Raw genomic sequence first — 21,944 nt, 5'->3', positions numbered from 1 at the left:
GGTGCAAATATACTCAATAATATCTCTAACCTCCTGTTTATTGAGGGATTCTCTGGGTCTCCCTGTGTGTGTAGGGCGCGCTCTTTCAGGTACATCGTATAGTAGGATCTTCCTAACTGTGCTGTCTCCTAGGTGGTAGTAGCCCTGGAGCTGTTGCAGGCCTATTTTAGCGAATTTGAAGAGCCGGCGTATGCCCTCTTTGTGCTTGGTTCTGATCTCTGCACCTGGGAGACGTGGAGACATAGGTGGAGTGGTAAAAGGATCCATAATGGTGGAGTTGTTGATAGTTTAGTCCTAATGTGAAGAGTTTTAATTTCGAGATTCTACAGCCTGAACGCACGGACTTTTGTCCCCATGTTCGTAACCTCAGAGCCGGGGATCGTCACTTCAGCCTCACAGTGCAGACAGTACAGACTTACGTACAATGTATATGTCGATATGTAAACTTCAGACGAGCTCGAGTCCGTCCTCGCGGCCGTCCATTAGACATCACAGGCGTGGCCCGAAGCAAAACTCGCAGCCGCAGTCCCGTCTCGTTCAATCACAGAATTGGATATCGAGCCCGAGATCCCATCGAACCTAGGAGAGGGTCGGACAACGAAGGCGGGGAATCTGAGGATGAAAGTGAGGACACACGCCAAAGCTGCGCCATGATATCGCAAGTTGATTACGATGCAATTTGCAATCCGACAGCCCCAGCAACCACACAGTCAGAAATTCGCCGAGTTCTTGACAAGATTGACTGTAACGGTGCCAATTTTCTCAATTTGGACTATCTGTTTATTCCTTACTACGAAGACACTATGAACCATTTCTGGCTCATGGGCATCGCCCCGAAACAGAAGTTCTGCTTCCTGATCGATTCGTGTCCTTTTGATCACTGGGACGATCCTATCCAGGGAATGAGAGATATCATCATAAACCAGACATTAAGTTTACCCGGTGCAAGTCTGAAGACCGCCTGGCCTCTATACGGACAATGGTCGCAACGCACGGCAACAGACGACGGCAGTCCCGATGCTCCGCAGCAGTCAGATAGCTATAATTGTGGCGTATTCACCGTCACAAACACTTTCTGTTTGGCTTTCGGCTATGATATCTTGTGCTATAGCCAAGAGGACCTGCCGAAACTTAAACGGCGAAGGATGACGGCTGAGCTGCGAAATGGAGGCTTCGGAGCAAATAACAAGTTTCACTATCCTTTACTTGATCTGCCTGGAAATACTTATAGTCTTCTTGATACCAGCCGGAAAGCCGATCAGTATTACAAAGATCGTAACTTGTCGGTTCCGAGGAGTAGTGGCAGGACTTCCTCGCCGCCGAGACCAGATCTATCCTACCGTCCTCCTCCTTTCCTGGCGCCAAATTTCGATCCTATGGACACTGCAGATCCTGACGATGATCCACAACAAATGGGATTTGAGCCTCCTGTATGGGACCCCACCGTCAAGACCAGGACACAGCTCAAGCGCATCAAAAAGTTGGATGTTCCGAAGAACTTGGACAAGTACCAAGAAACCGAAATCTTGGAAGCTCTTGGTAGCAATCAACGCTGCTCGGCTCTCGATCCTAGGAGCGATCCCGATACAAGGTCCGAAAGCTCAGATGATGGAACAAATGATGGTTGTGATTCCGATACCGACGACCAAAGTGGGCCAGTTACACCTCGGCCTATCCCGACGTCGAACGAGCTTTTCGTTGCTGCAAGAAAGCTACTAGACGGAGCTGACTGTGCGGCCAAGACGGCGTATATGAAGCGCCTGTTGGAAATGGACGATCGTCCCTGGCCACCTCAATTCAACTAAAGACTTCACCGAAAAGCAGGGTTCATATATACCAATGTTTCTTTACCGCCAGGAGCCGGCGAAATCGCACCATCCTCAAGGAAACATCTGAAGGATGCATGCATTAACTTTCCTCTCAGGGGTCGTAAAGAATTGAAGAAGTGGAGAGCAGAACCAATAGCTGCAGCAAGGCAATGGGCAGAGAGTGAGATGAGCGCTTTCATGGCGAGGGCGTTGGATGAGGTGAAGACGAAGCCGTTTCCCAGGATTGGGAGAGGGTATACCAATCACAAGCCTAGCCTAGATGCGAGTTTAGCAGCAGCGAATGTACAACCTGCTCCCTAGACACTGCCACAGGATGGAACATCGTTGCTAGTAGACGTCAGTGGGGAGGTATATAAATATTGGCTAACCAACAACGATGGTCCCCGCACTTGACCCCGCACTTTGCTTGAACCAATCCCATTGACAAAGTGAATGATATCAGACTTTAGGAGAGTATCCTAACGTTCTCATACGAGAGAGGTCGATTTATCGACTGGGTACCTGCAAAGAGGATTCTTTCGTCAAGGATATGCAATTAGAGGGATAGCTCGCTAATATTAGGGGCTCGGTTATTCAAGTTGCCCCTCACCAGCACCGGATAAAGTCGATTTGTCCTTGTGAAAATTTCAACCTTCTCGTTCAAGTCTACTGAGACTTAACCTTTTCATCCTAGCTTGTCACCTGTTTCCTCGTCTCATGATCCTCATAAATCTCGGAGCCTGTTTGCCGTCGCTAAGCTTCGTTAAGAGCCGTGGTCCCCAGTCGGTTGTTCCTATGACGCGTGTGATGCTCGATGATTTCGGAAGCCTCGTTCTTTTATGTAATTATTCAATATCAATGTAACGTCCGACTGCAGTCCGGCGTTTCCACCAACCAGGAAATATCGGACCGGCGGCACCGAGCTGCGGAATCTAAATTGCTTTCTGGGGTTGTCATCCCAAGTGTACCCCTGAACGTGTTTCACGATCGGGATAGTCTGCCGAGCAGGGGCCAAAAAGTATCAGAGGACCTGACCTGAAGGAGACTTTTAACCCTTTGTATTGGCTGTCGATGTTTGCTAGCCCAACAAACCCGGAACCTGGAAATTCGCGCCGGTACTTGTAATCTACTTTCCTAGGAACTAGGGAAACTAAACACGCCTTGCCTCTAGCACGATGGTGCAGCGTGGTTGTATATATGGCCCTCTCCGCCAACATGTAAAGAGGTACGAGCTGAAGTACTCTAAAAAGCAGTGGCAATCATGAAGTCCTCAACTCTCCTCGCACTCCTAGCTACTGCGATCACTCCTATCGTTGCCATCAGCGGCCAAGCGACAACGACAGTATGTTCTCCTCCAACACATCAGAGAACCCACTAATTTGTATTAACAGAGATACTATGATGGACTAGAAGGAGCATGTGGATGCGGGACGAGCAGCGGTGCTTTCAGCTGGCAGGTCTGTGGCACTGTATCTGCAAAATACTCGACCTATACTGACATCCTCTAGCTCGGCGTAGCCAGTGGTGTCTACACAGCGGCGGCATCTCAAGCAATATACTCTTCGTCTGGTGCAACTTGGTGTGGGGCTGGCTGCGGCACATGCTACAATCTGACCTCGACCGGCTCTTCACCATGCCAGGACTGCGGCACAGGCGGTGATGCTGGACAAAGCATCATTGTCATGGTGACGAATCTCTGTCCGAATAATGGGAATGCCCAATGGTGTCCGGCTGTGGGAGGAACGAACGAATACGGGTACAGTTATCACTTCGATATCAATGCTGAGAGCGAGGTATTTGGTGACAATGTGGTGGTGAATTTCGAGGAGGTAGCTTGTCCGAGCGCAGCTGTGTCGGACTACTCACAGTGTGTTTGTGCGGCATGAAATAAACATGATGGGATGCGTGTACATAGGAGATTATTGCCAATGTTGTACATAAGGGAGAATACTTCATCTCTGTTCGCACTTTGATTAAAGCATAGCAGAAGCGGAAGCCGACCCAACCCTAAAGATCCGGCGAGCGGTGTCCAGCTATGATCATAGCCTATGTTGCGATGTGCTCACTAACGCATCTTGACAATTTCATCCTGCAGTCGGGCAGGGTGACTGCCGGTATCTTGACTAGTAGACGATCGAGAGCAAAAATGACAAGCAAGAGAAAAACCGTCAATTGCAATTGCAAGATGGAATCGAAGGGGAAACGGCAGCGAAGAAAGAGACTGCGATTTGAAAAAAGTATTCGCTGGGACATCAACTCCGCCGGACCCAACAGGAAGCCAATGTGACACGGCTTCGTGAGTGAAAAGAGTTGATTCAGATGTGCTTTACAAGAGAACGAGACAAGATGACTTGCCAGGCACTCATCCGTTCTTCAGGCCGCAGAATTAGCGCCCGAGCCCCTAAAATGGCCTGCACTCATTTTGGCGGGCGCCTGGACTAAGCGGGCTTTAGGTAAGCTGCCGCTGGGCTAGGCTTCGTCAAATACCTGTAACCTCCAATCCACGATCCGAACGCTGAGTGCAAGTATACCATCAAACCTACTATTCGTCACGAGTTCCCGCTCAACATGTCCGTCACCGATTGGAACACAGGGGACAAGTCAGCCATGCTCTCAATTGGCACTCACAAACTATTCCTCTCAGCCTCTGGACCAGATCGCAAATCAGGAGAACCCGTCATTCTCTTGATGCAAGGCCTGGGTAGTACGATTAACGAATGGGTAGCCGTCCGACGTCTCGTCCTTCCACTTGCACGATGGGTGAATTATGACCGCTCTGGCCTGGGACGCAGCGAAGCTCCACCTCAACAACCAGATTCCATCAGTGCAGCATCCGTCGCATCCGAGTTGGATACCCTTTTGAAGAATGCTGGCATCGAACCTCCGTTCATCGTGGTCTGTCACTCCTGGGGAGGGATGACGGCAAGAGAATTTCTCCATCTTCGTCAAAAGGATGTTGTAGGCATAGTCTTCGTCGATGCCAATACAGAGAAGTCATACGACGCAGGGAATTGGCCATTGCCATTTGTGATTGCTGTCACTGACGGCGTAGATTGGTTGGAGTCGACTGGACTCGAAGCTGATCACGTTCTGTCCGATAAAGAATGGGCTCAAGTGAAGGAAGCAGAAAACGATCCTCAACTGCAGAAGACTGTAGTTGCCGAGCAAAGGGGATTCAGAAGTGATTCTGCTCCACTTGCATCAAAGCACCAGATTGAGAGGCAGGTACTGGGAAGTCATCCAGTCAGTGTCATTACATGCAACAGTGCAAGAGATATGCAGCGGATGTATGAATCTGGGGTAGCTGCTGGAAAGGGGACGGAAGCAGAACGTGAACAGTTTCGAAATATGCTTGTCGATCATAATCAACGGCAAACTGACTGGCAGCAAGATTTGCTGAGATTGTCTTGCAACAGCCGTTTCATTCGAGTTGATAATTCTGGACACAATGTACAACTCGTTCAACCAGCAGTGGTGGCCAGAGAGATCCGATGGGTGTGGGACAGTGTTCAAGTCTTGCCTCAATAATTTCAACACCTTGTTGTTCAGCCTCATTTCAAGAGTGGGATATGAAAGTCTTCCTTCTCAGGCATCTCTGCCATCTCAAGCCAAGAGTGACTCACCATTTAAGTTCCACACGTGATCGGCACAAAAGTTACACGTCTTAACAACATCCGCGACTTCAACTTTCGCATCATGTCAACATCGAAGGAAATAGAGGAGACTGTCCTTGACCGGCCGGCGGAGTCGACGACGCAGCCATCTGAGTTCACAATTCTCCGACTCACTCGAACGGAAGAAGTTCTTTCACGCAAGGCTCAACTCTGTGAGATTCTTCAAGACTGTGTCAATGAGGGCTCCTCGATCGGCTTTCTTGCGCCTCTATCACTGGATGAGGCCTCGACCTATTGGACCCAGGTATCTCAACTCATCATGACCGGGAATCTCCATCTATTCATCCTCACCAAATCTTCAGCACCATCGACAATCATCGCCACAGTACAGCTCGTCATAGTACCCAAAGTCACACACCTGCATCGCGCTGAAGTCATCAAACTTCTCGTATCACCCCAAGCCCGCCGACAAGGAATCGCAAGACGACTCATGGATTACGTCGAAGACTTTACCAGGGCAGAGGGAAAGGAATTCCTCACGCTGGACACGGCGACATTGAGCCCAGCGAAAGAAATGTATAAACGACTTGGTTGGGAGGAATGGGGGACTTGTAAAGACTATGCGAGTTGGCCAGATGGGAGCCGATGCGATGCGACATTCTTCAGAAGGGAATTGCGAGGAGGGAAGACAGGCGATAAATAGCGATCTTTATGCTTGCTGGATGGAGAGAAAGTGCCTCCTCTTCATTCGGCGTATCTGATCGTTGTCAATTTCTATTTTGGGGTACAGAGCCTCAAAATGTGTGGTAGCAATGCATCCGATCTGGCAGACTTATCTGCACGAGCTTCAAACACTGTGATAGGCGCAATCAAGGATCGTGTCATCCTCAATATAGTTAGGAAAGCAGATCCCCGCGTTTTCATCTAGGGATAGTTTATCCTATCCGGGTTTCTTCCCTCGACCTATCCCGGCATTTAAAGCTTGTTTGCGGGTAAACTTGTTGGAAAGATGATCTCGGGGTTGTGCAACCACGATTCCGGGATGGAGCTTCATCTTAATCCACTTTTCCTTTCTCTTCTTTTGTTCACTCTCGTGTTCTTCAAATGGCTTCAATTCTATCGATTTTGCTTTTGGCAGCGCATCTGATTTCTGTAGCATCGGCTTCTCTTCATCACCTCTTCGTTGGAAATCTCAATTTGCCAGCATCAATCAACCTACTTGAGTTTGACGATGAAGCTTTGACCTTACTCCGAACAAACACTTTCACTGCGGATAGCAGCCATGCATGGATTGCGTTTGATGTATATAGAGAATCTCTCTTCCCAAATCCTGGCTGACGATTATCCAGCATTTGAAAAACAATATATACGGCGCTTCACTCAAAGCACCAAGGATTGCAAGCTACTCAATCAACAATAATCTTACTCTCCAACTGGAAAATGTCATTAACGCCACAGAGGACTGCCCGGGCAAGAGAACCTCCGCCTTCGTGCTCCCAAGCCATTCGTCTCCCTACTCCGTCTATACGGGCTCATGGCCAGGGCCCAACGCATGCGGGATGGCAATTTCCACCTTACCCGACGGAACCCTTTCGAATGTGTCACAGTCATGGAAATATGGTTCCAAATCAGCTATTCATGGCATGACATTTGGACGAAACCTATATTCCGCAGATCTGAGCGGCGATGTGTTATGGACTCACAAAGTTAACTCCAACGGAACCGTGGAGGCAGTTGCTTCGTATCCCATGCCCGAAGCTGGTATGCATCCTCGCCATATTGCCGCGCATCCTAATGGGAATTATGTTTACGTTGTGATGGAGGCTGGGAATGAGGTTGTGGCATATTCTGTGAATAGTACTACAGGGATCATTGAGACCGATGTTGGTACTTATTCGTTGATTCCTAATCGTATGTATATCACGGTACTGATATTGAGTTATCTCTGACAAGGAAATAGGAAACGCACTCAAGGACTACTGGTCTGCGGAAGTGATGATATCCCCAAGCACCAAACTCCTTTGGGCCACAGCTCGAGCCATGCAAGACAGTAACAACACGGGCTTCATTTCTTGTTTCAATCTTGACCTAGGTGGCAACATTACCGACCAGATTTTCAGGCTGCCTACTACCACCACAGGAGGGATTGCGAATGCGGTCAGTCCAGCGAGTTGGAGTGACGAGTTTATGGCCCTGACAGATGTGCCGAGGGGTTATGTGCAGATTTGGCAGTTGGTGAAGGGAACTGACGTAGCACCAGGCATGGTGCAGGGTAGAGATGGTTGGACGAGTGCGAATATGGTGGCGCAGGTTGATATCAAGGATGGTGGGTGCTGTGCAAATGCGATTTGGTACGATTGAATGAAGGATAGGGAATTGACGGCGGCTGCTAGAAACTTGCGGGCTCAATTAGTGATCGATAACTTGGAGATCAAGTGTACAATAAGCTAAGTCAGAACTTTGATGTTGGAGTGACTCAAGACTATTGAGCTGTGACAGTTTATCCTCATATTCGACAGGAAATGCGCAGCAGTCAGTATGCTGGCCTATTTGGAGGGATATCAGGCACGTGACCGGCAACCATGTCTGGAACATCATCAACCTGGAAGCCTGCTTCAATGGTTTGAAACATCTCAGCTCGACTCGCTCAATCATTACCTGTGGATGCATCTTCATTATCCTTCTGCCTCCGACCCAGTAGTTGTAGTACAAGATCACGGGATTTCTTACCAAGCAGCTGGACTCAGCCACAACTTCCTCGTTACCAATATCCCTTTCATTCAGGCTAAGAAGAAACGATGTCAGCACATTCGTATTATTCACATAAGCTGCTAAACTCGTAAGTATTTCGTCAGACATCCATAAGGAGATACATTGGGGCTATGCGACTTGTCCCACGGACAGCTGCAGCTAGGCAAGGACCAGTCACTCTCTCGAGCGCAAGTCAATTTTGTTTAGTTCTGTTTGTATTCTAGTCTCCGTCCTCTTCAATCAGAATTTCGTGTCTTAAGCTTGGGCTCCTTCTTATGATGGATGCAGAAGATTTGAGTCTCAAAGATATCAAGTGTGCAAAAGCTCAGAGTCAGCATCAAGATGGATCACAACATCAATCCGAGGATGCAGAAGTATCGCCTCACATTCAGCAGACGTCTACCAAGACACCAGGCCTGCATCAAGATGAACTACAGCATTCAGAGGAAGCCATCTGCTTGAATAAATCAAGGTTTTTGATTGAGAATCCACCCGTGTCACAGATCTTCGATATCTCGGACTCGGAAGCTTCAAACTCGCTCGATGCAACGTCTGCCGACAGCTTACGCCAGCGTCAAGATGGACTACAGAAGCAGCCAGAACGTGTGGAGGTTCCGCTTCAGGATGAATATGGATCACGGCAGCAGTCGGAAGAATCTTTATGCTCGACGGCCTGCAATCTTTCGACTGTAGAAGAATCTGTAGGAATGATATTGAAGGGGATTGAGCCAACACCAGATCTTGCAGACTACGACCGCGGCCAAACAACAAGACTACTATGCCTCATAGGACTTGTATTTGCGTGGCTAGTTTGCATTGCCTGCATCGTCCTTGGTACACTATGTCTTATCAAGCAGACAAATAGCCCCTGGACAGATATCACGGGGATAGTGATAAAACAACCGGCCCGCCGTCTCTACATCACAGGGCTATCGACCACTAGCGGCGAGGCCCTCTCGTTCATGACAAACGTTTTCGTCGCTCTTGCTACTGATTCTTTGGGGTATATTCATGCAACATCCCTCCGATGGGCGCTTTTTAGAGAAGGCCGATTACAATTCAATACCAATCTTAGGTTGTTCACCAGCACACGCAAATATGCTCCAAATCGATGGCCTGCAAATCTGATTTCTATCATTTCGCTTATTCTCTGCTACGCAGCATCGTCGCAGCTTTTTCTTCGTGACGCACAAGAGAAACCCGGGATTGGTCCTCAGAACGTGGTTGCCGTCAACGGAGTTGCTATTCTCACATTGGCATTAGGTATATTTGGCAAGGCGAGTATAGCTACTTGGATCATGGCATCGGGATCAAAACATATTCCAACATGGAGCTCGAACGCTCTCAACAACGCATTGGTACTTACTCATCATGGTCTCACTAGAGAGGAAGAAAGATGCATGTTATCAGTTGATAAAACTCCTCTTCCACCACATCCTACCAAACCATTGGCCAGAGGCCTAAATGCCAGGAACGCAGTCCCCTCGTTGCGGTATATCATCTCACTCCTGTGGATCTGGTCTTTACTTATGGTGATATTTTTCATCATTCTAGTTGTCGTCAGCTGGTTCGAGTCAGTCGGGTATCAACCATGGTCGTTTTCTCTCGCATGCAGCGCAGAGCCAGATCCAGAATTCCCAGAAAAAGCGCAAGGGACTTACCTTATTGTAAATTCTGTATCTGAACCTTGGATTGGTAGCTTGATCATTGGAATTTTGTTCCTATGCGCTGTACAAGGTCTTCAAACGTTGGGTATCAATGCCGCTGAGTTAGTCATTAATCTGTCAAGAGATGAAAGTACTTGGAAAGAGGTTGACCGAGCGAAAAGTAGTCGTCGAAGCTACAACAACGCGTTCATATCAGCAGCCACGAGTTGGCAGAACATGTTACTATTCGCGTTTAAGCCTGTGCTGCACTGGATGTTGGGCCAAACAGTGGTGCTTAGGATTTATGAACTAGTAGTGACAGATTCCGATGTGCATGGAGTGTCTGAGTCCGAGAATACCTATCGATACATTTTCTTTATGTTATACCCAAGATTGTTTATATACGTCATCATCAGTATGGCACTTGCTGCTTGCATGATATTCATTGCATTTCGAAGACCTCGTGGTCCACAACCCACAGCTTATGGCCATTATCAGACTTTGACCAACCTTATCGATGATTGGACTGTGAATGAGAAGGGTATCTTCTGGTGGGGCGACAAAGGAGTCGGTCCTGATGGTATTCGACATGCTGGCACTAGTCCCAACAGAGAAGCACTTGGCAACATTCAGAAGGACGCTCTCTATGCATAGAATGAAGACAAAGGTCACACCCGAGAGCATTGAGAAAGCCCAATCCTCACCCACCATGCCCTTCACCACCGCTTCCCTCCTCTCCTTCCTAGCCTCAGCAATAGCAGTATCCGCAACCTAACAACTCCAAAGACACTATTACAACGACGCCTGCTCCTCATACGTGGGTCAAGTACACGTAAGCTTGGCAACTTAAATCTACGGCGGCGCCGACAAATACTACAAACTTGAGCATTGTGATCAAATGACAAAGGTCCACTTGCAACGGTTTAATTAGTTGTAATGCGATGAAGAAAAGAGGAAAGCCTTGCTATGGTAAGCTCTGGACAACACCATTTGCCGAAGAAAAAATGTCATCACATGATTAGGCCTCATCGAGCTGAAAATCGAATGTGAATACCGAGCAGATGGAGAGCCAGAGAAGGCCATGCATTGTCATATCCAAGCACAACCTAAGCTATACGTATCTTCAGCCAAATATTGAACACACACAGACTCACCCGCTTCACCATTTTCGATCAACATCAAGATGAGGTCAGACATGCGGTGAAGATTGATTTCCAAGGATGACCATTCAAGGAGAAAAAGCCACTCGAGTGGCACCGGAAGGACAACCCAAGATCCAGACACACCTCTTCCAATCAACCTCGATTGGCAATGGCATCCCAGATGCAGCAATGCCGGTCCAGCCGCGCCGATCAAGTATCAGGCGTCCCGGTCCCACACACTTTCCGGATGTCCAAGTCCATGTGCCCAAAAGTCCGTATTGATACCCCCATAAGAAGCAACTCCTATTGCAACTGAACAAGTCAAAAGCTCTCAAAGACGACCAGGAGGAAGAGGAAGAGCCATTCATATACCCTTCATTCTCTGCATATGTGCTCAAATTGGAGCGGATTTTGAGTGGATTATTCGTGTATTCTGTGAGATGTTGCTAAATTGAGCAGATTTCCATTGGTCAGAATGACTTGCTGGCGCGGAGAAGTGTGATCTGATAACGCGGCATCCACGAATCAAGCAAAGCGTCTTTTCCATAAACAAGCATTCCCACGCTGGTGGTCTATAGAGGGCGGCCTGTCCGATCGAGATGGACGCTCTGAGCTTGATTGCGTGCAGAAGTGGAACATGTCAAACTCTCAAACAACGTAATGCCAAGAATCCGTGTCTCTCGAGAACAAAGACTTCATTGTCTCGATCAAATCGAACTGTCGTTCAAATCTCATAAGGAAAAGACGAGAGTCATGTTAGCCTCGTCTTCGTGTCTTTTGAAGGCATGAAGCCAATGAAGCAAAATATATATAAACTCTTTTTAAGACCACAGAGGATTTAGCCGAGAAGCCGAGAAGGATCCCCTTTTCTACCTAAGGCCTACCATTATTGGGCCACCAGGGCTAGTGGCTGAGCCCCACATTCCTGTAACACCCCCATTTTTCTCTGCCGATCCAATGAACGGAGTTCTGACCCCTCTAATTGCCCCTCGTGTGGATCCCGCGACTATGAGTTCTGCCTTATTGCCTGGTTGCCTTGTTGCCCGACGACGCAGAAAAAGCGCAAGACCGCATCCAGTAGGGAGCTGGACCAATTATGACCAACAACGCACAAAGGACGCAAGCGGCACCGCACAAACCTCGCAGCCACCGCACAAGGCACGCAAACTCAAAGTAAAGTGATTGGCTGATTCACCCATAAAAGTGGGCTGATGGAGATCTGGGTCAGATCAGTGAATAATTGAGGGACTGAGCAAAGTAGCATAAAAAGACCGCTCGTCCCCTCCAACTTACGCTTCTTCTTTACAACACAAGCAACGAGAAACATCAAGACAACCAACAACACAATACCAAGAACACTCAACAACCTTCTTCCAACTACCTATCCAACCATCAAAATGAAGGGCGAATGCGGATGCTCCGGTTCCTCAAGCTGTATGTTAAGCCTTACCTACCTCTCACCCCACCTTTGAATATATACTAACAGTGACTTTCAACAGGCAACTGCGGCTCTGACTGCTCTTGCTCCAGCTGCGGAAAATAAGTCACTCTCTCCACGAACACATACCATCTCCTTCGTTACGCCTTCGATTCTGAATTCAAACACGGCTTTGCGGTCCTCTTTCGACGCACGCACACACACAATTCACGTTCATGTTTGGGGCTTAGGGATGGGCTTGGGATACAATGGAAAGGGCCTGATATGATATGATACCAAGGGGAAGCTTTGTCTCGTTAAGGAATGGGTTGCGGTGCATTATCAAACTTGCGCATATGGAATGAGTAAAAAAAAGACTTTGATTCTGCGACACTTCTTCCGCTGCTGACTTGAAGCTTGTGCCCTCGGCCCTTTGTTCTATTGTGACACAAAAACGTGCTTACCATCGCCCGACTTCAACGAAGATAGTCAAGTAGTACCAAGTCCGTACTACCCAGCTTTCTACGCCACTTAACTTGGGAGGATCTTCCGTACTTGCTTGACCTCCGCCTTTCCTCGCTTGTCGCGGCCCTTCCCTTCCTCACAGCATTTCATGCATCGAACCTCCGAAGCAGCACCTATTGCATTACGCCGTCCAACCTTCGCCCGCTCTCACCCCACGCCATTGACACATTGCCACGTCTCATCAGCTTCACTCCTTCTCCTTCTGTGAAAGAGAATGCAGCAGTCCATTCATCTCACTGAGGCACAGTTCATGTTCAGTCCATGAGTGACATTTGCCTTGCCCCTCCTTTCCTGATTTGCCACCATCTTATCGCTCCATCTTGTCTCGTCTCAGTTCCCCACCTTGAAGTGGAACAGCACAAAGTACTCAAAGGGGAGATCCCAGAATAACTAGCTTCTTCCCATCATCCAATGATCTACTTGTGGGTCTCGAGTCCTTCTTTGTCACAATATACCAACCAGAGCTACCCATCTCGACCACCATCTTCCAGAACCCTCAGCCAAGAAACCGCGTCTTCCGTGCTTGAACTCTATTCTTCACATCCTGACAGAGTGGTTTGTCGCGGTACTTTCGCCAGCGGCATAAATGCGCCGAGTTCGAGAGTGGGATGATTGTCTTGCTCGTGACACTGTAGTGTAATGTTAGGCGTCGAAATGTTGGATCCATTGTTTCTTTCGGTCAGCAATAGGAAGCTGATTTGGTAGATGTGAACTTCGAAGCTGTGTGTTGATGCCGGTGGGTCGCACAGCGTATGTTGCCATCACATGTGAAGGTGTTCCAAGAGAGCTCGATAGCTGGAGTGATAGGTATAAGTATATCGCTCTTGCTGTTTGTCCATCCTGCTCTTTCTTCTATCATAGAAATCAGCAAGCTTCAGCCTCAAGAAACCCCAAATTGAAATCGTACAACACAAGTCTTTCGAATAACATACCAACCGACAACATGAACGGTGACTGCTCCTGCTCCAGCTGTGGCTGCAAGACTGACTGCAGTGGATGCTCCTGCTGCTCTGTATGTTCCCTCTACCCTTCCATCATGTCCATCCGTACTGACTGCTGTAGCATTAAATGACCTCGTCAACTTTCATCCAACCAAGCTGGTCGAAGCTACCTTTACCCTCACTCGGTCGATGCTTGAAGTCGAGGTCTAGACAACGTCAGGGATAGGTTGACTTGCGAAGGAGGATCGAGACATTGCATTGGATCGGAGTCTTTGATGATTTGAAGGGATGCAGGTGGACTCTCTTTGACTATTACCTGCGAGTTCGTTAGTTGGAATTCTTGAATATACTTCAATCATCATGATGCATACCTACCTCGCTTCCCAATGTGAATGTGCCTCGGGGATACTTGGGAACAAGCTCTTTATAATCTTCCCAGGCAAGCTCACCGCTCTTGTAGAATGACCTGAGCACGCCATTCCGTTCTGTGATTTCGTCACCACCCAGGTTGAGTATTAATACATTGTACCATGCCTCGTATTGTGGCCATGAAATTCACTTAAGAAGGCTCATTAAAAGCCACTTGACTCTCAACGAGAACAACGATGTCCGTCCTACAGACGTAGCACCACTCGAGAGTTATCTACATCCATGAAATTCAACCCTCTGCTAAGCAAGTCCTTGATGTCTTCACTCTCACTACGAGAGACATCCACTGGGACCCGATAGACTTGAAATTAATATCTTTGATGAGAAAGAAAGTTTCTTCTGGCTGGAGACAACGACTCGAACATAATGTCAGAATACTACACTATCCTTCAAGATTTGATTACAAGTCGGACAACAAGATCAAAACAATTTCAAACTCAAAATAGCTCACTTGAGCGCATACACGAGGATCCCGAGATCGAAAGGTCACCCCATTCAAGACAATCATTTCTTGCGGGAGAGGCATACTTTTGTACAGCATATGTAGATAAAATACCTCACTCAGACGCAAAGACACACCTTGTTGTCTGCCTCTGAACAAGCGGTGAGTACTGTAACCCAATTTATCATCTGGCTGAATGCGAAACCGGCAGTGGTAGATACAGCACCTTGATGGTTACAGTAGTACCAGCACAGAAGAATCAAGTGGTTGGGATTCTAAGTTGCGTTGTTCTTTTGGTATCTCACCCTTCCCTTCCAACACCTGCGAATCATACAGTTGTAGTGTACATGATATGCATACACGCCTGCTTGCCACGTTTATCCTCTTACTCGTTCCTTGTCACAGGAAGTTAATACCAACACCAAATTGGAGTCCTTTCCTGCCTTCCTCTCCTTTTCTTAATGCAAGTGGTAAACTGAAATTCAGCTCAAACCGTGCTACAGGATGGGCATAGACAACACCAAAGCCAGCCGCTATGCTAGGCAGCCCATCTCCGATCTGTGCAGCCGTGCTGTAAAAACTTTGACTTGTACTCTTCTTCCCATCTTGTAGGGCAAGCAATCGTCCTGCATTCGCAAACAATTGTAACCTCAATGGCGTGTCCTTGCCAACTCTTGGAAAGGGCATGAGCAGGTTCGCAGAAGCAGCTGCATATATATCGCCACCGACAGCATCCGGACCATCCCTTGGTCCTAGACCTGACATCTTAAATCCACGGACATCTGTCGGACCACCAAGCTGGAAACGATCGTTGATTCTACTTGGTTTGATTTCGGATCCAAATCCGATGGCCAAAGGGTATAACATGCCACCTCGTATACCACCTGTCAAGGAGACTCCACTGTCACCTTTTATCCCGAGTATAGGTATTGGAATAGCAGCTGAGGTTTCGAGCTCTGATTTCCAAAATGCAACATCGCCCTGTAATGGTCCCCATCCTGCGATCTCCGAAACAGTCTTCATATAGTATCCTCTTGTTGGAAGGAATGGATGATCTCGTCGATCTGCAAACCACGTATGAATTATACTACTCTTGACTGAATCACCAGCGTCTGTTCGTACTGTCGGCGAAGCATTGGCAGCCAAGCCTGTAACCTGTCTCCACATTCCTGTGTATCCAACTTGATGCCTCGTTCCTGATTTCGTAGCCCAGCTATACTTCGCTCCCGCTCCTTTCAATACTTCTTCATGACTTGACCATGGCTTCAATGTACTGCTTGCCAACACATCCACTGTCGCCCTCTTGTCAGGATCGCTAAGAATTGGTGTATCGAATGTAGCTTGATAGGCAGATCTCGTCCGTGTTCCCGCAGAGGCATTCAAGTTCAACGACTCTGCACCGCCAAGTATATTTCGCCAGGTAAGGTTTCCATATGCGGAACCTTCGACATTGCCCAAATCTGTGCCTGTCTTCAAGGATATCCGACCTCGTTCCCTTGCTTGTATATACACATCAATATCGGTGGGAGACGAATTCGGATCCGTAGGGTCTGGACGATCGACAAAAGTGGAAAGACTTGGGTGATATATTTCTGCAGCAGTCAGAGAGCTATGTTTCGAGTCTGGAGCTGGCAAAGTTTACCAAAGCGCCGCAACTTATCTGTAGCACTGCCAACCTCTTGCAAAGCTTCTTGTAATGTATAGGCCTTGTCTCTATTTGCGGTGAGGATAGGGTCGAATATTCGGTCAAGGAAGGATCTCCTTGTATGTGATGCACCAATGAGTCGGATTGAGGAGATGGTGACTGGGAGGCTGGAATTGCTGCCAATCTATTACTCATGAGCATCTGCCATCAATACCATATGGAGTCGCATACCAATTCTCCCAGTCTCTGAGCTGCTTTGGCACTTTGAGCAGCTTCTCGTTCAGCTTGCGCTTTTGCTTTCTCCTCGAGCTTCTTAGGATCGACTTGTTTACGCAGACTCTCAAAGAGCTGCAAATGGGTCAGTCAAGCTTTATGGAATTATACAATAGACGACAAAGAACAACTCAGAGCTCACATCGTCCCCAGTATCCACTCCTTCGGCCATCTTGACCTCGTCGTCGAGCTTCGTGATTCGCAGTTGTTCCTGCATCTAGTCCAAATAATAATTGCTGACATAAGCGATCTCCGGCTCAGCCTTTCTGTTCCAAATCACCTTCAGCACACGATCACCACAACCTCTCCAACACAACCTCAACCTCAACCTTTTTCATCCCTTTCTCTCATTCAAACGCTTTGAGATCGTAGACTGCTACGTATCATACCACTGCAACCTTTCCGCTTCCGACTACGATCAGCATTCGACGTCGAACGCATCTGTAGTCATCTCAGCCTTGGCCCTCCCTTCAAACATGGCAAGTCGAGCAGCCAACAAGCGGGTATGTACAGGTCCGATCCCCTTCCGCAGTATACCTGCTAACCGTAGAAGCTCACCCGCGAATACAAAACTATCTCCGAGAACCCTCCCCCTTATATCGTCGCCCACCCCTCCGAATCCAACATCCTTGAGTATGTTCTACCCCTCCATCTCTTCTGGCACATCAACTGACTTATCTGCAGGTGGCACTACATCCTGACTGGACCTCCCGACACACCCTACCACAATGGGCAATACTGGGGGACTTTGATATTCCCTCCCAACTACCCTTTCGCTCCTCCCGCAATCCGAATGCACACCCCTTCTGGTCGCTTCCAACCCTCCACCCGCCTTTGTCTGTCCATCTCCGACTTCCACCCTAAGTCATTCAACCCGGCCTGGGAAGTATCGACAATTCTCATCGGGCTTTTGTCTTTCATGACTTCGGAGGAGATGACAACCGGTTCAGTGGGTGCAACCGAAGCAGAGCGGAAATGGGCAGCGGCACGAAGTCGGTGGTGGAACAGCACTGGCGGTGGAAGCTTCAGCGATGGAAAGACAAAGCAAAAGGGAAATATCAAGGCTGGTGACGGAGGTGCAAAATTCAGGGCAGAGTGGCCGGAATTGGATAAAGAGAACTGGAAATATATGAAGGATAACAGGATTGATACCGTGACTGGGAATACAATCCAGGATCCTAGTACATCTGGACCAAATTGCGGACCTACAATCGGTGGTTTGAGGAGACCAAGTGGCAGCCAAGCAGTGGTGGGAGCGGTCGTTGAAGGCGGTCGAGCTGTTGGAGAAGAAGGCCGAAGTTGGATTCGGAGAAACAAGTTACTGGTCATTGGGGGTGTCATATTCACGTATGTCCTCATTGCAAGGCTGCTTGGAGATGGCACTGGTTCCTCGAATTGAGAATCTAGGCTTGATGGGACGGACTGTACACGTTTGGGTGGAATCGACTACTCAGTTGCTGGAGACACCAGTGAATACTATGCAACTCCTGTGTTGTATGAATACACGTCATTAGGATTGTAGGTATAGCAAGGCGTTTGGCGGGGTTAGAGAGGAATAAAATTGGCGTCTAGAGTGTCGTCATTCTGCCAATTCTTAAGAGTCTTTTGTTCGTCGATAGCGTCCATAGTTGGATTGTGCGATTTTTCTTTGGTTTACTGTATATCTCTCTTCGTCAATTCATTATCACATTTCACTCGCACTTCCCGATGGGGATTGATCGAGGCGCGAACAAGCAATTTCATTTCCATTTTTCACTCCTATAAGTGAACCATATTGAACTTGAGGGGCAGTTCAGGTAAAACTGACAAGCTATTCGGGGATCTCTATGAAGCTTGATCGGCTCCAATCCTCAAGGTTTGAAAAGTAATGTGCGCAAGCTTCCTCCTGCAAGCATACAGAATGGTTCTGCTCAGCAAACGTGCCACAAAAACAGGCTGGCTTCATCATTTGCTTGGAAACGAGCTTAATGGAGAGCTCGGCACCCGTCTCTAAGCTTTTAAGGACAGAAAGCATATCAAAATTAGCTGAAACCCATGGATCGCCTGCTGCAAGTCTTCTGTAGGTCAGGAGCTCAGTTTGGACTGCTGCCCACAATGTGATCAGTGTCTTGTTCTTGCCGAAGTAGCTGTCGATTTCATGTTCCGGGCAGTACAGAGGGAATTCCTCTCCATCATCCAAATCATCTGTGACATCAGTGTTTTGGGTTTCGCTGTTGACTTCGCGATCATCGAAGCTTCGCATTATCACTTCATCGTCCTCATCTTCAACGAAAGCGTAGATATCTCGCAGATCATCTCTCAAAGTATCGGCGGCAGGTCCGGGGACAGCTGGAGGGTCCCAATCATTCTGCGACAAACGAAGCACATGGCAGAATATCTTCCAGCCGACAACTCTCCCTTGTGGCCATTGTGAAATAAGCTCTTGTGGAACGCGCTGTGCAAGCTCAAAAGGATCGAGCTCCGAATGTGTACATTCTAGGCCCGTATCGCTACCTAGCAATGCGATGGGCGAAATATCAGCTTTCAGAAGTGGATTTGCGCCGAATCTCAGGAGACTGAGTAGGCTTGCTACTATTCCGAAAAGATTCTCTCCGTCAGTCCCAAACTGTGCGAGATAGACTGCTGTGACAACAAGAGTATGGAGGGGCTTCAGTTGGAGCTTCATGCCGCAAGTTTCATTCGGACAACGCTTGAGAAAGAGACCGCTAGGCGTATTAATGTCGGGCTTCCAATGAGGATAGAAAAGAGTGCCAACACAGTGGGTTATAGTTTGAGCAGAAGTGTGACAGAACATATGCTTCCAACTTCGAGGTATTGTGGGACTGCCACTTGCCTGAAGGTGACGGATGCAGTCCGAATCGGCATCCCATCTTCCACAGATGTCCACTTCTTCTCCTGCGAATCGATGCTCTTTCTTGAAGGCATCATCGACCATCACAGGAGGGCAGAATGTGTGGGCCTTGAGAATAGTGAGCATTAGATTGTCGAGCACTGTGTGGTTGAGATGGTTCGTGTATAGCTTCCGAACAGATGCTTCGCCAGTCACCATCGAGTGTACGAGTTCGTGGAAAATCAAGCAACAGGTCTTCGTCCCATCCAGATAGCTAGCAGCCAGATGAAGAGGATATAGATCATGGAATGATAAGTCGCGGTTGTCGTGTAGATGCTCTCCCATTTGAGAAACCAGATCTATGTTTCGTGCCATGATACTGAATCCAAATGCTTCCTCCAACAATTGTTCCGGGGACCGTTTCGCAGCTCGAATGATCTGGCCGATCGATATTGGAAGTTCTTTGACTTCGATGGTGCTAAACTTGTTACCTTCCAGGGATTTCTCCAAGGTTTCTGCGAAGTCTTGAATGCTTCCAGGGTTCTGCCAAGATCTCCATGTGTCCTTATTATCTGGGTCTGGGACTACTTGCTCTTCCGCCGGTTCAGGCGAGTGGATGGGATCATATTCCATCTCAAGCACATGAATGCTCCAGCGACATAGATCGCTTGGGCTTGGAACATGATCCCCAAGTGAGTGGTGTTGCTTCGGACTCTGGTGGTGAGAGTGCCTGAGGGTATCAGTATTCATGGCCGGAGTGCCAGGAAGGCTGTCGATATTTCGCTGAGAGAATTGATTGAACTTGAGAGTTGACGCATCCCAAGTTCTCGGCCCGTGACCCCAATTCTTGGCTGTAACGAAAGAGTGTTGCCAGAATTGATTGAAGTAATCAGTGACCACACTTGTCGAGGTTTAGCGGGTCAATCACGAACGAAGACTTCTCAACATACCATTGTTCTTGCAAGTTCATCCCTCGAAAGAGATCTTTGTGATGTTTTTGGACGAAAAGATGTGCTCGAGTAACTTTTAGACTCTCTTTGACTGTAGCTGTCATGGCAGATCGTTCTTGGTCTGGTGACAGGGCGTCGCTAGGGGACGAAGGGTTTCTAGGAGACGGTCCAGAGTTGGACGAAGGTGTCGCTACCAAGACACCGCTCATTGGAGTTCCAACTGAAGGATCTGGAGTTTTCCAAATCAGGATTTATCTTGCGAGGAAGAAGCAAAAGAGAAGAAACGGGAAACAACTGCTTTGGGTATCTGTCGTCGGAGAAGAAGGAAAGAACGAGACGTACTAGGCGAAATGTGATCCTTCGCTTTCGAGTTCAAGAAGCGCAAGACAGCAGAAGGTAAATTCCAATTCATGAATCTATACTCAAAGTCAGTACGTAGGAGAATTCAGCAGAAAAAGAAGTCCTCACACTCTGTTGCCAGTCTGTAGTGCATGTCCAGTCAAGTTCTCAATGTCAACAGCTCCACTCGTCCATATGGATATATCCCGTCTTCCTTGTTTTTTCATATACCTTCGGATCTTCTGGTTCTCCATCTTATCATTGTACAGCAACATAGAAGCTTTGCCTTGCTGGGCTCTTGTTTCCATCTCCTTACTAATCTTGATCTTTTTCTTCGTGGGCAGGGCTTTCTTCACATTCCAAGCACCGAATTGACGCTTGTATTGGTTTTCTCTATGAATGAAGCAAATGTCAGCTGGAAATCCCCATCCTACAATAGAGAATACCAACGTCGCATAGAATTTGTATTCTATTTCCATGATTTTGACAATCTCCTTGTATTTCTTCCCTTCTTCCAGGAACAGTCGGACCATAACCTCCTTCAACAGCCCCCATCTCTCCGCATATGGAGCATTGAGCTGGTCAACTGATGGTCCCGCGATGCCGTCCATCGTCAATTGAAATTGGCTATGCAAGAAGGAATCCTTGACGGCGTGGCAAGAGTGCAACAATATTTCAGAAAGAAGAAATTGAATCCGAATGGGAGAGAAAAATCAACGAGGCTCTCCAGGTGGTACAAAGTCTAGGCAGCTGAAGCGAAGTAAATAGGGCATCCAAGCCGGGCGTAATGATCTTTTCTAAGCGGTCAACGTCAGGTTTGATTCCGCCCACGACAAAAGTCATTTAACCAATTGAAAGTGTTGCGGATGAGTGAAAATCGTGAAAAGGAAGGACTTTAACTGAGAGGTGAAGAGGACTGAAAGCCTTACCATGTCATCTCAAGGGGTCGAAGTGTTGTAGTGTGCCGACCCCAGTCAGACAAAAGTATTCTATCCAATAAAGGAGCACCATGATACTCGAAACCGAAAACAACAACCGCCACAGATGCACGTATGCGCAAATGCATGGCAGGAGAAACGCCACCCAAAATCACGTCCCCACGCAATGCAGATACAAAAGTGACCTGACCAATCAAGCATTGGCGACAGCCCCGACAATCCCACGGGTCCGCCTTAAGTCTGAAGCAGTGCCA

At 48.0% G+C, this 21,944-nt stretch overlaps 9 protein-coding genes across 9 annotated transcripts; 7 read left to right on the top strand and 2 right to left on the bottom strand.

Annotated features, from left to right (window-relative positions):
- Positions 1-414: 414 nt before the first annotated feature.
- LY89DRAFT_779519 (uncharacterized protein) lies at positions 415-2,103 on the top strand. Its single transcript, XM_018222300.1, has one exon. The coding sequence runs from the start codon at positions 651-653 to the stop codon at positions 1,803-1,805; it is 1,155 nt and encodes a 384-aa protein (XP_018075178.1). The 5' UTR covers positions 415-650; the 3' UTR covers positions 1,806-2,103.
- A 959-nt stretch (positions 2,104-3,062) lies between these two features.
- Positions 3,063-3,754, top strand: LY89DRAFT_771897 (glycoside hydrolase). The gene is made up of 3 exons (XM_018221897.1): positions 3,063-3,150; positions 3,200-3,265; positions 3,317-3,754. Exons 1-3 carry the CDS (start codon positions 3,070-3,072, stop codon positions 3,692-3,694), a joined length of 525 nt encoding a protein of 174 aa, XP_018075177.1. The 5' UTR covers positions 3,063-3,069; the 3' UTR covers positions 3,695-3,754.
- Positions 3,755-4,129: 375 nt separating this feature from the next.
- LY89DRAFT_455760 (alpha/beta-hydrolase) lies at positions 4,130-5,420 on the top strand. Its single transcript, XM_018207633.1, has one exon. The coding sequence runs from the start codon at positions 4,377-4,379 to the stop codon at positions 5,334-5,336; it is 960 nt and encodes a 319-aa protein (XP_018075176.1). The 5' UTR covers positions 4,130-4,376; the 3' UTR covers positions 5,337-5,420.
- On the top strand, positions 5,357-6,325 carry LY89DRAFT_455773 (N-acetyltransferase GCN5). Its single transcript, XM_018207634.1, has one exon. It carries the CDS (start codon positions 5,505-5,507, stop codon positions 6,123-6,125), a length of 621 nt encoding a protein of 206 aa, XP_018075175.1. The 5' UTR covers positions 5,357-5,504; the 3' UTR covers positions 6,126-6,325.
- A 575-nt stretch (positions 6,326-6,900) lies between these two features.
- On the top strand, positions 6,901-7,783 carry LY89DRAFT_579583 (3-carboxy-cis,cis-mucoante lactonizing enzyme; the record flags this gene model as incomplete). The annotated part of the gene is made up of 2 exons (XM_018209015.1): positions 6,901-7,333; positions 7,383-7,783. Coding segments are annotated over 2 exons (834 nt in total), but the record flags the coding sequence as incomplete, so codon positions are not given.
- Positions 7,784-8,404: 621 nt separating this feature from the next.
- On the top strand, positions 8,405-10,924 carry LY89DRAFT_682489 (uncharacterized protein). Its single transcript, XM_018214522.1, has one exon. The coding sequence runs from the start codon at positions 8,449-8,451 to the stop codon at positions 10,471-10,473; it is 2,025 nt and encodes a 674-aa protein (XP_018075173.1). The 5' UTR covers positions 8,405-8,448; the 3' UTR covers positions 10,474-10,924.
- A 4,052-nt stretch (positions 10,925-14,976) lies between these two features.
- LY89DRAFT_682485 (mitochondrial outer membrane protein-like protein) lies at positions 14,977-16,828 on the bottom strand. The gene is made up of 4 exons (XM_018214521.1): positions 16,776-16,828; positions 16,592-16,708; positions 16,358-16,544; positions 14,977-16,307 (listed from the first exon to the last, which is right to left on the bottom strand). Exons 1-4 carry the CDS (start codon positions 16,803-16,805, stop codon positions 15,115-15,117), a joined length of 1,527 nt encoding a protein of 508 aa, XP_018075172.1. The 5' UTR covers positions 16,806-16,828; the 3' UTR covers positions 14,977-15,114.
- A 101-nt stretch (positions 16,829-16,929) lies between these two features.
- On the top strand, positions 16,930-18,364 carry LY89DRAFT_611235 (ubiquitin-conjugating enzyme E2 6). The gene is made up of 3 exons (XM_018210577.1): positions 16,930-17,136; positions 17,187-17,266; positions 17,318-18,364. Exons 1-3 carry the CDS (start codon positions 17,110-17,112, stop codon positions 18,030-18,032), a joined length of 822 nt encoding a protein of 273 aa, XP_018075171.1. The 5' UTR covers positions 16,930-17,109; the 3' UTR covers positions 18,033-18,364.
- LY89DRAFT_779513 (uncharacterized protein) lies at positions 18,358-21,646 on the bottom strand. The gene is made up of 5 exons (XM_018222299.1): positions 21,203-21,646; positions 20,882-21,145; positions 20,756-20,829; positions 20,414-20,642; positions 18,358-20,364 (listed from the first exon to the last, which is right to left on the bottom strand). The coding sequence occupies exons 1-5, from the start codon at positions 21,361-21,363 to the stop codon at positions 18,444-18,446; spliced, it is 2,649 nt and encodes an 882-aa protein (XP_018075170.1). The 5' UTR covers positions 21,364-21,646; the 3' UTR covers positions 18,358-18,443.
- Positions 21,647-21,944: the final 298 nt, after the last annotated feature.

Source organism: Mollisia scopiformis (assembly GCF_001500285.1).
Source record: "Mollisia scopiformis unplaced genomic scaffold LY89scaffold_6, whole genome shotgun sequence".
NCBI classification, from domain to species: Eukaryota; Fungi; Ascomycota; class Leotiomycetes; order Helotiales; family Mollisiaceae; genus Mollisia; species Mollisia scopiformis.
This window is presented reverse-complemented; position numbering and strand designations above follow the sequence as displayed.

Coding starts and splice junctions, on each gene's coding strand:
- LY89DRAFT_779519 (XM_018222300.1), top strand. CDS start 651: ATGATATCGCAAGTTGATTACGATGCAATTTGCAATCCGACAGCCCCA.
- LY89DRAFT_771897 (XM_018221897.1), top strand. CDS start 3,070: ATGAAGTCCTCAACTCTCCTCGCACTCCTAGCTACTGCGATCACTCCT. Junction 3,151..3,199: donor GCGGCCAAGCGACAACGACA/GTATGTTCTCCT, acceptor TTGTATTAACAG/AGATACTATGATGGACTAGA. Junction 3,266..3,316: donor GCGGTGCTTTCAGCTGGCAG/GTCTGTGGCACT, acceptor GACATCCTCTAG/CTCGGCGTAGCCAGTGGTGT.
- LY89DRAFT_455760 (XM_018207633.1), top strand. CDS start 4,377: ATGTCCGTCACCGATTGGAACACAGGGGACAAGTCAGCCATGCTCTCA.
- LY89DRAFT_455773 (XM_018207634.1), top strand. CDS start 5,505: ATGTCAACATCGAAGGAAATAGAGGAGACTGTCCTTGACCGGCCGGCG.
- LY89DRAFT_682489 (XM_018214522.1), top strand. CDS start 8,449: ATGATGGATGCAGAAGATTTGAGTCTCAAAGATATCAAGTGTGCAAAA.
- LY89DRAFT_682485 (XM_018214521.1), bottom strand. CDS start 16,805: ATGGCCGAAGGAGTGGATACTGGGGACGAT. Junction 16,709..16,775: donor GAGTGGATACTGGGGACGAT/GTGAGCTCTGAG, acceptor ACCCATTTGCAG/CTCTTTGAGAGTCTGCGTAA. Junction 16,308..16,357: donor AGATAAGTTGCGGCGCTTTG/GTAAACTTTGCC, acceptor TGACTGCTGCAG/AAATATATCACCCAAGTCTT.
- LY89DRAFT_611235 (XM_018210577.1), top strand. CDS start 17,110: ATGGCAAGTCGAGCAGCCAACAAGCGG. Junction 17,137..17,186: donor GTCGAGCAGCCAACAAGCGG/GTATGTACAGGT, acceptor TAACCGTAGAAG/CTCACCCGCGAATACAAAAC. Junction 17,267..17,317: donor TCCGAATCCAACATCCTTGA/GTATGTTCTACC, acceptor ACTTATCTGCAG/GTGGCACTACATCCTGACTG.
- LY89DRAFT_779513 (XM_018222299.1), bottom strand. CDS start 21,363: ATGGACGGCATCGCGGGACCATCAGTTGACCAGCTCAATGCTCCATAT. Junction 20,643..20,755: donor GAAGGATCACATTTCGCCTA/GTACGTCTCGTT, acceptor GGAAAACTCCAG/ATCCTTCAGTTGGAACTCCA. Junction 20,365..20,413: donor ATGAACTTGCAAGAACAATG/GTATGTTGAGAA, acceptor AACCTCGACAAG/TGTGGTCACTGATTACTTCA.